This window comes from Geotrypetes seraphini, chromosome 10 (genome assembly GCF_902459505.1).
Source record: "Geotrypetes seraphini chromosome 10, aGeoSer1.1, whole genome shotgun sequence".
In the NCBI taxonomy this organism is placed as follows: domain Eukaryota; kingdom Metazoa; phylum Chordata; class Amphibia; order Gymnophiona; family Dermophiidae; genus Geotrypetes; species Geotrypetes seraphini.
The window spans coordinates 112,814,922-112,830,021 of record NC_047093.1 but is presented as its reverse complement, the minus strand read 5'-3'; the positions used below and the strand labels follow the sequence as shown (position 1 = coordinate 112,830,021).

Below are 15,100 nucleotides of genomic sequence, written 5' to 3'. Positions count from 1 at the left end.
GCTACTGCTTTAGCAGGTATGTTGGCACACAGTAGGTTGATGTGTGCGTACCTTTTAGATTTACTGATTTGCTGCTCAGCATGTGATCTTTGGGATTTTCAGTGTGATGGCAGGAAGCATCTCATGCAAATGTGGCCCCAGGGGCTGTGGAGGTCATATTAAGCTTGTGAGGTTTGTGCATGCAGGTGGGGAGCAGCTCATAGACCCTTTCTGGATGTTGAACTGCTGTTGTATTTCAGTCTGTGAGTTCCAAATATGAATGGCTTCTAGGGCTAAGGGAAGGAGAAGTAGGAATATGATCCAGGGGTGGCAACTCCGGTCCTAGAGGGCCGGAATCCAGTTGGGTTTTCAGGATTTCCCCAATGAATATGCATGAGATCTATTTGCATGTACTGCTTTCAATGCATATTCATTGGGGAAATCCTGAAATCCCAACTGGATTCCGGCCCTTGAGGACTGACTGTTGTTGGGAAGAGTGGTGATTTTAAAATTTAAAAAAAAGTTAAGTTTGTGATTAATCTGCTTAGGAGGTATAAGCAGGGTTGACAGATTTCATCTTTAAAAAAAGAGGGCACCTTTCTGCCCCAGCCCTGCCCCCAGCCAAAACTCCTGCCTCCTTCCCTGAGGTCTGGAGGGCCTCTGTGCATATGTCAACACAGGAACTTCCAAAACCCAGACAAAAGACATGTCCAGGTTTTCCCAGACATATTGTAATCCTAGATATGAGGAATAGGTGAGCCTAGCCTGCAGTGCAGGGCACTGACCAAAGTAGAGTGAGACAGAACTTAATGGGGGGAGGAATTAGTAGGGAGCAAAGCAGATAGGTCAGGAAGAACAATAGAGAAATATAGAATGGGGAAGTGGAGTAGCTACGAGGTGGTATTAAGTATTCTACCTAAAACAATAGTCACACTACAATGGGGAAAATAAGTAAGAGGAAAACAGAATAAGATGATGAGAGGGAAAAAACATTGAGGCAAGGAAAGACTGAAAAAGAAGTGGGGATGGTCTGAGAAAAAGTGTATGGTGTGCATAGGTTAGGTAAGGATAAGGGGTTACTGAGGATGGGTGGGAGGGGGAGAATATAGATTTCTATATGGACCAGGATGTATTTGAAGGCATAGTGTGAGTATAGTATAGATGGCCTGGAGTAGGATGGTAAACTGTGACAATGAGTTGATGTTGGGGAGGAAGAGAGACTGGTGGCACTTATACATCAAACATAGGAAGTAAATTATACATTATATAAAATAAATTTCTTCTATTACTTATCACTTATAGCACTGAAAGGTGTATGCAGCGCTGGATATTTTGACATTTATAGACTGTCCCTACTTGGATGAGCTTACAATCTAACCTGAACATACAGACATGACATACAGGGTTGAGGTTTCAGAATTCAAGGTGAGAGACGTTAGTCGAAAGCACTCTCGAAGAGGTGTTAACTGGGCCTTGAACACTGCCAGAGACAGAGCCTCTGCCACTGCCAGAGGCAGATTCGGGCAGCTTGTTCCAAGCATATGGCGCAGCAAGACTTAGACTCAAACAGGAACCTTTAATTTCTGTTGAGTAAATGGATGACTGGGGGGTAAGATAGAAGATGAGAAACCTGATATGGGGGGGGGGGGTATATATACACTTATTCTTTGTGTCAGATTTCTCACCACCTTTTTACCTTGCAGTTGTCCATTTACTTTTTACTTACCTATCAACTTTTCATTTCTTCCTCTCACCCCCTAGCTCTCTTGTTTCCAGTCTCATCCCTTCCCCGACCTCCTATTCTATTATCTAATCCTCATTACTGCATTTCTACCCTTTGTATTTGGTATCTTCCTCCCACTCATCTCATTGACAACAGCCCGTGGCCTCTCCTATTTGGTTCTGTCATTCCCTGCATCTCTCCCCCTCTGCTTCCACCCTTACAGCCCAGCATATCTTCCTTCCCTCTGTTCCTCCCACTCTTTTTGCCTGACATTTCCCTCTCTCTTCCCATCCATCCCCAGCATCTCCTTGTCTCATTGCTCCTCTATCCCTCCACCCAAGGTCTAACATCTCTTTTTCCTCCCCTCTGCTCCCACATTCATCATCTGTTAGGATATTTTGCTAATGGATTTTATTCTGAAAGCACTACATGTTACAAATGGTTCATAAATAATAATAATAAGCTAACAAAATAGAGAGGGGAGTTGTGGGATTTTGGGCAGGGGAGAGGCAAATTCCTGATCTAGTGAGAGGGGGAGAGATGGATGACAGAGGACGGAAGAGGCAGAGATATTGAACTAGAGTCTGAAGGGAAAGCAAAGAAGCTGCTGCTGAGTTTTTGTTTTTATCCCAGGACAAGCAGGCATGATATTCTCACATGTGGGTGACGTCATCTACGGAGCCCCGATGTGGAAGCATTTTCAAGCAAACTTGATTGAAGATTTAAGTTTGCTCTGCTGCTCCACACATGCGTGCCTTCCTGCTCCACTAGGGGGCGCATCCCCTCGTGGTCTCCAGTTCAAAATTTTCCGCTGAGCCTAGAAGTCGTGTTTTTTCAGGCTCTGCCCCAACTGCCTTCTAGCACCGCGATTTTCTTATTTTTTTCTCGATTAAGTCGCTGTGCGCAAATTTTTTCTTGTTCAACTTGTTCCTGCTTCGTTTTTGAACCGACCCGGAGGCTTCCGGGTCCCCGTGGCCGCGTGGCTACTCGAGCCGCGGCCACTTTCGATTCTATGTCCCGGCCTTTGACCGGCTTTAAAAAGTGCACCCGGTGCGAGCGGCTTCTTTCCATCACAGACCCGCATCGCCGGTGCATCCTCTGCCTGGGGGCCGCTCATCCAACCGACTCCTGCCCCCAGTGTGCTACTTTCCAGAACCGGGCCCTCCGCCGAAGAAAAGCCCGCATGGTGGATCTCTTCGCCGCCGACCAACCCTCTACCTCGGCCTCGAGGTCGGCCCCGGCCTCGGCCCCGGCCTTGACCTCGGCCCCGAATACCTCGGCATCGCCTCGAGACTCGAATCCGAAGTCCTCAGGACAACAGAAAGCCTCGGCTCCGGGTAAGTCCCCTCTTCCCTCTTCAGGTTCCACAACAACAAAGAAGCCAGCCTCGGGGACACTGGCGACGCATGGCGGAAGTCCCATGCTCACAGCCCCGGCGAAGCCCTCCAAGCCTTCGGGCCGTGCCTCCACCACACGGGAATACTCTGATACGAGGTCGCCCCCGGTGGAGCGCACCGAGGCAGTGGACATGCCCTCGATGCTGTCCGTGCCCGTTTTCCAGGACCTACTCCGAGCGATGATTTTATCGGAGCTGTCCGCTGCAATGGCCCATCTACAACCGGCCTCGACCTCGACCCCGCATGTGCCAGACCAGCCTGAGCCTCGTGTCGAGCCACCTCGAGGAAAAGCGCGCAAGCTTCGCCGCATCCCATCCTCCTCGGACTCCTCGCCGAGACACCCGAGGTGCTCTCCCTCCACAGACCGCCGCGGGGCAAAACGTCGTGCTAAAACGACAGAAACCTCGAACCGCGGTACCTCCAAGAAGGCCCGAGGTTCCCCCACTCTACGAGGCCGTTCATCTACACCTCGTACGGGACCGCTGAGGGTGACGGAGCTATCACTCTCCAACCCGCGCATCCTCCGAACTCCGGGGCTCCGATCCGAGGTTTCAGACTTTCACTGAGGGAGTCCGGGTCGAGGTCACCGATTCGTCATCGATCGGTACCCCGAACCCCGGCATCGTCTCCGAGGGGCTCCTCGAGACGGCGGAGATCCACGACCCTGGAACACTTTCACAATGCTTCCCCGGTCTCGGAGCGTGGATCGCAGCAGGAACCTCGATACTCGAGGGAAGCCTCCCCATCCTTCTCCACCCGACGGAGGTCTCGTTCACCGACCCCGCAAGGGGCCTCGGGAACATCCTGCCCATCCTTCTCTCGCTTTGTCCAGGACATGGGCCACGCTTTGGACTTAGACCTCCAGTCCGACTCCAGATACTCTAAAGAGTACCTAGCGGAGCTAGATATGCCATCACTGCCCAGAGAGTCCCTTCGCTTACCGCCTAACCCGGTACTCCAACAGGCTTTTTTCAGAAACCTCGAGACCCCCTTTATGGTCACAGCAGTACCCTCCAAAATGGAGGCTAAGTACCGTACAGTACCCTTCCCGGGATTTGAACAACCGCAGCTCTCCCACCAGTCGCTGTTGGTAGAATCCTCCTTGAAGAAGGCTCACCCCTCCAGGGTCTCAGCGGTGGTCCCCCCAGGCCGAGAAGGCCGAACCCTAGACAAGTTCGGCAGGAGACTATATCAAAATGCGATGATGGCCTCTAGGGTGCAAAGCTACACTTTCACCTTCACATCCTATCTCAAACATCTCATTGGACTACTGAGAGCCTTTGAGACTGACTTACCGGCCTCCCGCCAAGGAGCGTTTAGCCTGCTTGCAGAGTCCCTCTCCAACCTACGCCTCCATCTATTCCACGCGGCCTACGATGGCTTCGAACTCTCCTCCAGAGAGGTAGCCTTTGCTATCGCCATGCGCCGACTAGCTTGGTTGCGCCTGGTCGACATGGACCCCAACCTACAGGACCGGCTGGCTAACCTCCCCTGTGTGGGTAAAGAACTGTTCGATGACACTATCGAGGTGGCTACAAAACGCCTCTCCGAACACGAACGCTCGGTTGCCTCCCTCGTGCGGCAAAAGCCAAAACCATCCACGTCCAGGCCGTTCAGGGCCCCTCCGCGCCGCTACCCACAAAAATCCACTCCTGCCTTCTCGCGGCCTCCGCCCAGGCGCCCACAAGTCCACCATCGGGCCCCGCCCAAGTCCCAACCGCCTGCGACTACCAAACCGTCCCCGTCCTTTTGATGGGACACGCGGAAGGGGGCGGGCCCCCTCCGCCATAGCCCCAGGCCTTCTTCCCATCGGGGGTCGCCTCAAGGTCTTTTACCCTCGCTGGGAACAAGTCACGTCGGACGCATGGGTCCTTGGCGTGATCTCATCAGGATACTCTCTCAACTTTCGGGCCATTCCTCCAGACAACCCCCCAAGGAATTGCCCTCCCAACCGGACGCAGCTACCCCTACTCCTCTCCGAAGCTCGAGATCTGCTTCACCTGAGAGCAGTGGAGGAGGTTCCCCCGGGCCAATGGGGGAAGGGCTTCTACTCCCGTTACTTACTGGTACCGAAAAAAACGGGAGACCTTCGCCCAATACTAGACTTGAGACGCCTCAACAAATTTCTGGTACGGGAAAAATTTCGGATGCTTTCCCTGCCAACCCTCTACCCCCTGATCGACGAGGGCGACTGGCTCTGCTCCCTCGATCTGAAGGAGGCGTACACACATGTTCCAGTGCACCCCGCTCACCGCAAGTTCTTGCGTTTTCAGGTGGGAGACCTGCACCTGCAATACCGAGTCCTCCCCTTCGGCCTAGCATCGTCACCTCGGGTCTTCACCAAGTGCCTCGTGGTGGTCGCAGCTACCTTACGCTCCCAGGGTCTTCAGGTATTCCCCTACCTGGACGACTGGCTGATCAAAGCCCCGTCCAGGGAAGGGGTTATCTCAGCGACCCAACAGACTATTATCTACCTACAGAGTCTGGGGTTCGAGATAAACTTCCCAAAATCCCAACTACGGCCCTAGCAGTCCCTACAATTCATCGGGGCCACGCTGGACACGGTTCGCCTCAGTTCCTTCCTCCCCCCTCCGCGTCTAGAGGCGTTAGTAAGTCTGAGCCGAAGGATCTCACTGATGACCTCGGTATCAGCTCGACAGATGATGACTCTCCTGGGCCACATGGCCTCCACCGTCCATGTCACACCCTTCGCCCGTCTCCATCTGAGAGTCCCTCAATGGACCCTGGCCTCTCAATGGCGTCAAGACCGGGACCCGATCGATCGTCCCGTGACAGTGACTGCTTCCTTGCAACGATCGCTCCGCTGGTGGGCCGACTCTTCAAATCTTTCCAAAGGTTTGCTCTTCCTCGCCCCTCCTCACAGCAAGGTACTCACCACAGACTCGTCGGAGTACGCTTGGGGAGCCCACCTGGACGGCCTCCGCACTCAGGGGATGTGGTCAGCAGAAGACCGCCGCTGTCACATCAACGTGCTAGAACTACGGGCCATCTATCTCGCTGCTGTAACTTTTCAACATCTGCTTCACGACCGGGTGGTTCTCATCCGAACCGACAACCAGGTAACAATGTACTACGTAAACAAACAAGGGGGGACAGGGTCTTGGCCCCTCTGTTGGGAAGCCATGCGCCTCTGGAAATGGGCAATCTCCAACAACACCTTCCTTCGAGCGGTGTACATACAAGGAGAACAAAACTGTCTGGCGGACAGACTCAGCCGCCTCCTCCAGCCACACGAGTGGTCACTACACTCTCAGACCCTACGACAGGTGTTCGAAAAGTGGGGGACACCGCAAATAGATCTGTTCGCATCCCCCCACAATCACAAACTGCCCCTCTTCTGCTCCCGGATACACTCCCTGGACCGACTCGAGGCCGACGCCTTCCTCCTCGACTGGGAGGGAAGGTTTCTGTACGCGTTTCCGCTGTTCCCTCTGATCCTGCGGACGCTGGTCCACCTGAAAACGGTGAAAGCCACCCTGATCCTGATTGCTCCTCCCTGGCCATGCCAGCCTTGGTTTTCCCTTCTACTTCAACTTAGTGTCAGAGATCCACTGCCTCTACCTCGGTTTCCCTCTCTACTATCACAGAGTCAGGGTTCGCTGTTACATCCCAATCTTCAATCTCTTCATCTGAATGCTTGGTTTCTTTCCCCCTGACTTCTCTCCCCGTGTCTCAATCAGTCAAGGAGATATTGGAGGTCTCTAGAAAGACCTCGACGAGAACCTGCTATTCTCAAAAGTGGACCAGATTCTCAGCCTGGTGCTCCTCTCACAGCCAGGACCCGGTGTCGGTCCCCGTCCCTCTGGTCCTTGACTATTTACTTAAATTATCTCACTCCGGCCTAAAGACCAACTCCATTCGAGTACACCTCAGTGCGATTGCGGCCTTTCATCAGCCCCTGGAAGGAAAAGCCCTCTTGCTCCACCCCTTAGTCTCTCGCTTCATGAAGGGTCTTCTGAATATCCACCCTCCTCTCAAACCCCCTCCGGTGGTTTGGGACCTTAACGTGGTTCTGGCTCAACTAATGAAACCTCCATTTGAGCCCCTAGACAAATGTCATCCTAAATTCCTCAAGTGGAAGGTGATTTTCCTGCTTGCACTCACTTCCGCCCGGCGAGTTAGTGAGCTACAGGCTCTGGTAGCGGACCCACCCTTCACTGTTTTCCACCATGACAAGGTAGTACTCCGCACACATCCAAAGTTCCTGCCTAAAGTAGTGTCTGATTTTCACCTCAATCAGTCCATCGTCTTACCCGTGTTTTTTCCCAAGCCCCACTCTCACCCCGGAGAGGTGGCGCTTCACACTCTTGACTGTAAGAGAGCGTTGGCCTTTTACCTCCAACGCACTCAACCACACCGGAAAGTCCCACAATTGTTTTTGTCCTTCGACCCAAACCGGTTAGGCCACCCAGTTTCCAAGCGCACCTTGTCCAACTGGTTGGCCGATTGCATCACCTTTTGCTACGCTCAGGCTGGTCTCGCGCTGCATGGTCGAGTAACGGGACACAAGGTCCGAGCGATGGCAGCCTCCGTAGCGTTCCTCAGGTCCACACCTATTGAGGAAATCTGCAAGGCTGCCACATGGTCTTCGGTTCATACTTTCACCTCCCACTACTGTCTGGACTCACTGTCCAGAAGTGATGGCCGGTTCGGCCAATCGGTATTGCGAAAATTATTTGCTTAAATTGCCAACTTCCCTCCATCCCTTTTCAATTAGCTTGGAGGTCACCCACATGTGAGAATATCATGCCTGCTTGTCCTGGGATAAAGCACAGTTACTTACCGTAACAGGTGTTATCCAGGGACAGCAGGCATATATTCTCACAACCCGCCCACCTCCCCGAGGTTGGCTTCTTTGCTAGTTAAGTGAACTGGAGACCACGAGGGGATGCGCCCCCTAGTGGAGCAGGAAGGCACGCATGCGTGGAGCAGCAGAGCAAACTTAAATCTTCAATCATGTTTGCTTGAAAATGCTTCCACATCGGGGCTCCGTAGATGACGTCACCCACATGTGAGAATATATGCCTGCTGTCCCTGGATAACTCCTGTTACGGTAAGTAACTGTGCTTTTTGGGAGGAGGAGGGGTTAAAGGAAATGTGGTTCTCCTGAACTTATATTCTGCAAAGCAGTATGGAACGACCCAATCTGGATTTTCAGAACTTCTATTTCAGTTATTGACTACATTTTCCTATTTCTAATTTGTGGTCCCTTACTCTCTGCATATATAAACAAAGTAAAAGGTGCTGCTAGTGTGAAATTGCTGTATATGAATCCATAGTAGTTCTTATTCTGTTTCCAAAACAGGTCCCTGTCATAGAGAAGCGGTATGCATACAGAGCTCACTTCCTTTAGTGTTAATGCTTTTTCCCTTTGCTCTGTTTGTAATCTAATTTAAATGTTTGTGTTTTTGTTCTTTATTGGCAGTGTGATAATGGAGCTGTCTAAGGAATATGGCTATGTGGTGTTGACAGGTGCTGCCAGTTTTGTAATGGTAATGCACCTTGGCTTAAATGTAGGAAAAGCTCGCAAGCTGTATAAAGTGGAGGTGAGTAGGGAAGCGAGACATGTGACTTTGGGTGCTGCATGGACCTTGAATAATTGTTGCATGGAGCTATATGCAGGTGCAATGTTATGGGATATATAAGGGTCACACCTACAGTGGTATACAAAAGTCTGGAACCACTTGTGAATTTTACATTCTTTCAATCTGAGATTAAGATCCTGGGAGTATACTTAGATAGAAATTTAACAATGACATCATTTATTTCAGCATTTATGAAAAAATGTTTCTTCATTCTACGGAAGTTGCAGACTATTAAATCATTCTTTGAACCTACGGCATTTAGACTGCTTGTTAAGTCCTTGATACTTAGTAACTTGGATTATTGTAACGCTGTTCACATTGCTGGACATTGTACAGATATACTTAGACTTCAAAGAGTACAGAATATCGCAGAGCGTCTGATTTTTATTTTTATTATTTTTTATTTTTTTATCTGAAAACCCCCCAGATCATATTACTTCTTACTATAGAAGGCTCCATTGGCTTCCATTTGAAGCCCATGTGAGGTTTAAACTGGGAGCACTTTGTTATAAAGTCATGGTCAAACGCCAGAGTACCTATTAGAATTATTTACACCGAATCGTCCACTACATAATACTGCTTTATTTGTCGCTCCTCCAGTCCGAGGCTGTATTTATAAAAAATTTCAGCAACGTTTGCTTGCTTTTCAGGCAGCTAGCTGGAACAAAGAGTTACGCATTTTATTCGGAAGGGCTTGTTCTTACACATTTTAGAAAGTTATTAAAATCATTCTTGTTTATAAAATTCTTAGAGAATTAAAATGATTAACGATTATTCTGTAGTTCATTGGAAATGACCAATTTTGTGTCTTTTGTGAACCGCATCAATCCATGAGGTTATGCGGTCAATAAATGTAATGTAATGTTTCTCACCTTTTTATTTTATTTTTTTTGTTGACCCAGTAGCACAATATAAGAGATGCATTTGGCTATTACAATCAACTTTTTATTCTAGTTTGTTGCCATGTTATATCGTTTTTATGCATAAATCGAGTAATGGATTTCACTGGCCAAAAAGTACATACAAGCATCATATTCATGTAGGTGGTCTTGAAAAAGGCCATTTAGTATGTCAGTGATGACTCAGTATTTGGTGGGCTACCCTCTTTTCTTGATCACCTGTCTGCACTGTGTCGGCATTGAGTGTACTGTTTTGATGAGGTGATTATGGGTGACAACGCAATTCCAGGCTGCAATGAGTGAGTCAATCAACTCATGTTTTGATGTTTGATATCTCTTGGATATCTTCCAGGTCACCTTGTACCACAAGTTCTCAATCGGTTTCAGATCTGGAGATTGGGCAGGCCAGTCCATTGCCTCAATGATGATCTTGTAGATCACCTGTTTGGAACGATGACAAGGTGCTTTTGTCATCTTGGAACAGGAACAAGTACATCACAATACTGCAAAAGTGCATGGTGCCATCAGTTCAACAGCTGCTTCCAGAGGAGACCAGTTCCTGTTGACTATTCCATCGATGTGCAGACATCTGACGCAGAAATTCAGCTCAAGACCATGACCTTCAAAGGATGCTTCATAGTGAGGTTGAGGCACTCGGGCTTGAATTCCTCTCCAGGAAACCTCCTCACATAGGTGTGGGTCTGGTTACCAAACAGGTAGAAGGTGCTTTTACTGTTGAAAAGCACCTTTTCCCACATTTCATACCCACTTAAGTGCTTCCATGCTCACTCAATCCAATTGTGCCTTTGGACATCAGTCATCAGTGGCTTGATGTACTTTGCAGCCCCACAGACCAAACTTCAGGTACCATCAACGAACTGTTGATGAGCTGAGCTGATACTAACATGACACTCGTCTGAGCACTCATTCAGTAGCTGAGGTGCAGTCAACTTGTGAAATGATGATGCACATGGATGACCAGACTGAGGCTTGCCTACCTGTCGCTTTCTTCTTTTGTACAATCTTTACTTCTGCACTGTGACTACAACCAACATTGCTGGTGATCTGGTGACATGAAAATCCTTCCTTGTTCATCACACAAACACGCTCCTCCATCGGGTTGAGTCTTATTCATGGTTGATGCAGAAAGTGTATGAAACCCCAAAATCCCATACTTTAGCTGCCCTGTTATCCAGATGTTTAGACTATGATTGGCTGATGAAATCAGCCTCCTGATTGGTCAGAAGTAACACATGCTGATTGGACAGTATTGATCCAGTTTTGAAGTATGATCTGTAAAAGTTATAGTAGCTATGTTCCAGTATCAACTAAACAAGTGAACTTGAAATTTGATTCTACAGTAATAGCCAAATGTATCCCGGCTTATGTGGTACACAGACAAATCTATTGGGTCAGCAAAGTAATTAAAATAAAAGGTCAGAAAGTTTAAAGAATGCAAAATTCACAAGTGGTTCCAGACTTTTGCACACCACTATACCTATTGTAGGTAAGAGGAATAGTTAGAGTCTAGCATCCAGTATCAAGGGAGAAATAATTTCATGTGTTCACTCCCAGAAGAAAGAGATGCCAATCTCTGAAGTCTGTCTGGCTAATAGTTGTTAATTGATCCATGCTCTAGAAATTTGCCCTAACCTATTTAAAATCTAGCTATGCTTTATGCGTTGACCACAACAAATTTCTGCAACTTCTGGACTGACTAAAAGTTTTTGGGATTTCTATTTTTAATTTGTTTCAAATCTGCTGTTTCATGAAATTGTGTTGACAAGTCATTCCATACTTGATCACGTTTGTCCCCTTTCTCTGAACCTTTTTTAGTTCTGCTCTATCTTTTGACCAGAATTGCACACACTACTTGATATGAAGATTGATACAGATATCATGCAATTCTTAAGTTTTGTTTTCTAATCTTTTTTTCTGAATAATTCCTAACAGTCTCTGCCTTTTTTGACTGCTACAGCACACTATATCTGTGTTTTGCTCCCAGTAACTCCAAGGTCCTTTTACTGTCTCTCCGATACCTATTGCTAATGCCATGAAAGCACTCTACAGTATAGTCAAATAGGGAACATGTCTGATTCATAGGTTTTGTCCCATCAGGACATGGTGACAGATTTGCTAGAATCTAAAAATTGGAGCAGTTTCCAGTGTGAGAGAGGAAGGAACTGATAAAAGTTCCTCCTTATCTTCATCTCTGTAGTAGTCAAAATAATAGTGGTATTTTCAAGGGTCACAGTGTCTTTTCTATTTTTTCAGTATCCCTCCATGTACAGCGATGACCCTGAAACAGGGCATATTTTCAACTGCATTCAGCGAGCTCATCAGCATACGTAAGTATCTGTGTGGGAGAAGGTTTGTAGTTTTAAAGAAACCAAAGTGGAACTCTGTAGTGGGGGAAGGGGGGGAACAGTTGGTGTGGGAATCGATTTGTCACTGCAGTGCTATGGAGCTTATGCCATTTTTCATTGTAGAAAATCTGATATCGTCATTGGACATATGATACCTGTGGTCACCTTACGACACATGGGTCCATTGTTTATATTTCAGCAGGGATTGTGATATCTGTTGGAATCCCTGAAATCTGTAACAAAGTTTCAAGTTTATTTATAATTTGGTATACCAACCATCACAGGTATCTGGCTGGTTTACAATATTAAAAATTAATAAAAACATAAAAAATAGAAATAAAATAAGGTAAGTTGAAGCCAAGACAAATTGGATACCTTCTCCTGCATGATGAGCTCTTCAGAGCAAAAGTGGGCCATGCCTACTTTTTTGCAATTCTAAGCAAAACTTTCTTAACTTTTAGAAAAATTACAAGATACTTTAAAGTCAATTCAGGCATTGCTAGCTCTTTTTTTACTGAAATTTTGTTATAAGGCGAGTGTTTCACCTTCCTGTTCCTATGTAGCTGGGGCTGCTATAGAGAGACTCTGGAACTGGCTAGTCCACCGGCAGTGCTCTATGGAAAGTAGGAGGGAGGGATAGTGTACCACAGGTGGAGGGGGAAGAAGGAGAGAGAGACCAGACTGCGATGGAGGGAGAAGAGAGATAATACGGGGAGGGGGATGGGGGAAGGGGATTCAGGAGCACAGGAAGATTTGAACAAAGAAGGAAAGGGAGATAGATTGTGGACTCTGGGGGAAGAGGGTTCTGGTGCACAGGAAGATCTGCTGGGAGAAAAAGAGAGAAAGGGAGTAGATAGCCAGGAAATAGGAATGGAAAAAACAAAGATGACGGGGGAGGTAAGGAAAAAAATGGTGATCATGGATTTGTGAGGAGGGGAAGGGAAGAGATGACTATGCCCATGAAGGGAAGGGAACTAGACAGTTTTAAAAAGGAGAAAGAAAAATGGAAGTTGATTGTGAGAGATGGATATAGGGCAGGAAATGAAGAGAAGAGTGAATAGACAGGAGGCCCTGGAAATAAGAGTTCAGAGCACATAGAAGCAGAACCAGAGATGCAGAGCAAGATGATTAGCTTTTTTGCTCAGCTTTGGTGTTCAGAGACATTCTTCACATTATGCATTTTTTGCATTTTATTTATTCTTTGGATCAACTGGGTGATATCAATGAGGAACCGTGTAAGGTTCTACTCATCCACTTGGTTCCCATTTGCTACTCCTTTTATCAGCTGATTTGCCATACTGTGATTGTGGAATTTATTGTTTGTTATAATTGTATATGACAAGGTGGACTCATCGGCATACAGATGATTAATTCTTTTTACAGACTGGTATATAAACCTGGGACCATTTGCCATTATTGCCAGTTGTTTTAATTATTTGTTTTATGTTGTTAATAAACCTGGGAGTTTCCAGTTCATCAACTTTACTTTGCTGGTTTTGATTTACCGGTGTTGTGTTTTGTAGCTTTTCCTTTGTACAGTGGAGTAAGAACATAAGAATTGCCGCTGCTGGGTCAGGCCAGTGGTCCATCTTGCCCAGCAGTCCGCTCCCGGCGGCGGCCCTTAGATCAAAAAACAGTGCCCTAACTGAGTCTAGCCTTACCTGCGTATGTTCTGGTTCAGCAGGAACTTGTCTAATTTTGCCTTGAATCCCTGAAGGGTGTTTTCCCCTATAACAGCCTCCGGAAGAGCGTTCTAGATTGCTTCCCCTCTCTGGGTGAAGAAGAACTTCCTTATGTTTGTATGGAATGAAAAGGATTAGGTCCCAATTCCTGCCCCATACTTTCTCTGTCTCTGTCATTTGGAAGTCAGGTGCACCTGGGGACATATCTTAAAGACCAGAAATCATCTTCCAAAACATGTCCAATTTTATTGTCAGCTTTACATCTCTTTTATATCATTCTACATGAATCAGTGTTGTCAGCATGTGACGTAAATACAAACCATACATGAAACTTTAAAGAAATCAGCATTTTTCTATCTCAAGACTGGAGTCCAAAGGGTCAGAAGAGCCTTGGCCAGCAGAGCCTCTTATCTAAAGCTGTTTGCAAATATGGCTTATAAAAACAATTGAATTCACTTCACAACAAGATAAAAACATATCTTTTCAAACATAAATGTCCTTGTACTATTTCAGAGAAGGAAAAACAAACAGGGTCTGGTTTTCTTACAGCTTCAAAACATAGCCTAAGGAAAACTACCAAGGTACATGATACGTGTCCCTTCATGGAATAGATCCCCTTTTAACTTTAGAGAGTGCCCTCTCGTTCTCCCTACCTTGGAGAGGATGAACAACCTGTCTTTATCTACTAAGTCTATTCTCTTCATTGTCTTGAATGTTTTGATCATGTCCCCTCTCAGTCTCCTCTTTTCAAGGGAGAATAATAATAATAATAACAGCTTATATACCGCAATACCGTGAAGAGGCCCAGTTTCTCTAATCTCTCACTGTGCGGCAACTCTTCCAGCCCCTTAACCATTTAGTCGCTCTTTTCTGGACCCTTTCGAGTAGTACTATATCCTTCTTCATGTACGGCGACCAGTGCTGGACGCAGTACTCCAGGTGGGGGCGTACCATGGCCCGGTACAATATCATGATAACCTTCTCCGATCTGTTTGTGATCCCCTTCTTAATCATTCCTAGCATTCTGTTTGCCCTTTTCGCTGCCACCACACATTGCACGGACAGCTTCATTGACTTTTCTACGAGTACTCCCAAGTCTCTTTCCTGGGGGGATCTCTCCGAGTACTACACCAGACATTCTGTATTCGTGTATAAGATTTTTGTTATCAATATGTATCACCTTACACTTATCCACGTTAAACCTCATGTGCCATTTCGCGGCCCATTCCTCGAGCGTGTTTCTCTTGCTGTAGGTCGTCGCAATCCTTCTGTGTTCACTATTCTGAATAACTTTATATCGTCTGCAAATTTAATCACCTCGTTCGTTGTCCCAATTTCCAGGTCATTTATAAACATGTTGAAGAGCACGGGTACAAGCACCGAACCCTGCGGCACTCCACTCTTGACGCGTTTCCAGTCCGAGTATTATCCATTTACTCCCACTCTCC

The 15,100-nt window shown here is 47.1% G+C and overlaps 1 protein-coding gene across 2 annotated transcripts in view; it reads left to right on the top strand.

The window, feature by feature from the left end:
• Nucleotides 1–15,100, top strand: part of MGST3 (microsomal glutathione S-transferase 3) — a 103,619-nt gene that overhangs the window by 22,719 nt on the left and 65,800 nt on the right. For both annotated transcript variants that reach the window (XM_033961395.1, XM_033961394.1), the window contains exons 2-3: nt 8,546–8,666; nt 11,879–11,952. In XM_033961395.1, coding sequence (XP_033817286.1) covers nt 8,553–8,666; nt 11,879–11,952 — 188 coding nt within the window. In that variant the 5' untranslated portion in view covers nt 8,546–8,552. The remainder of the gene's footprint in view (nt 1–8,545; nt 8,667–11,878; nt 11,953–15,100) is intronic.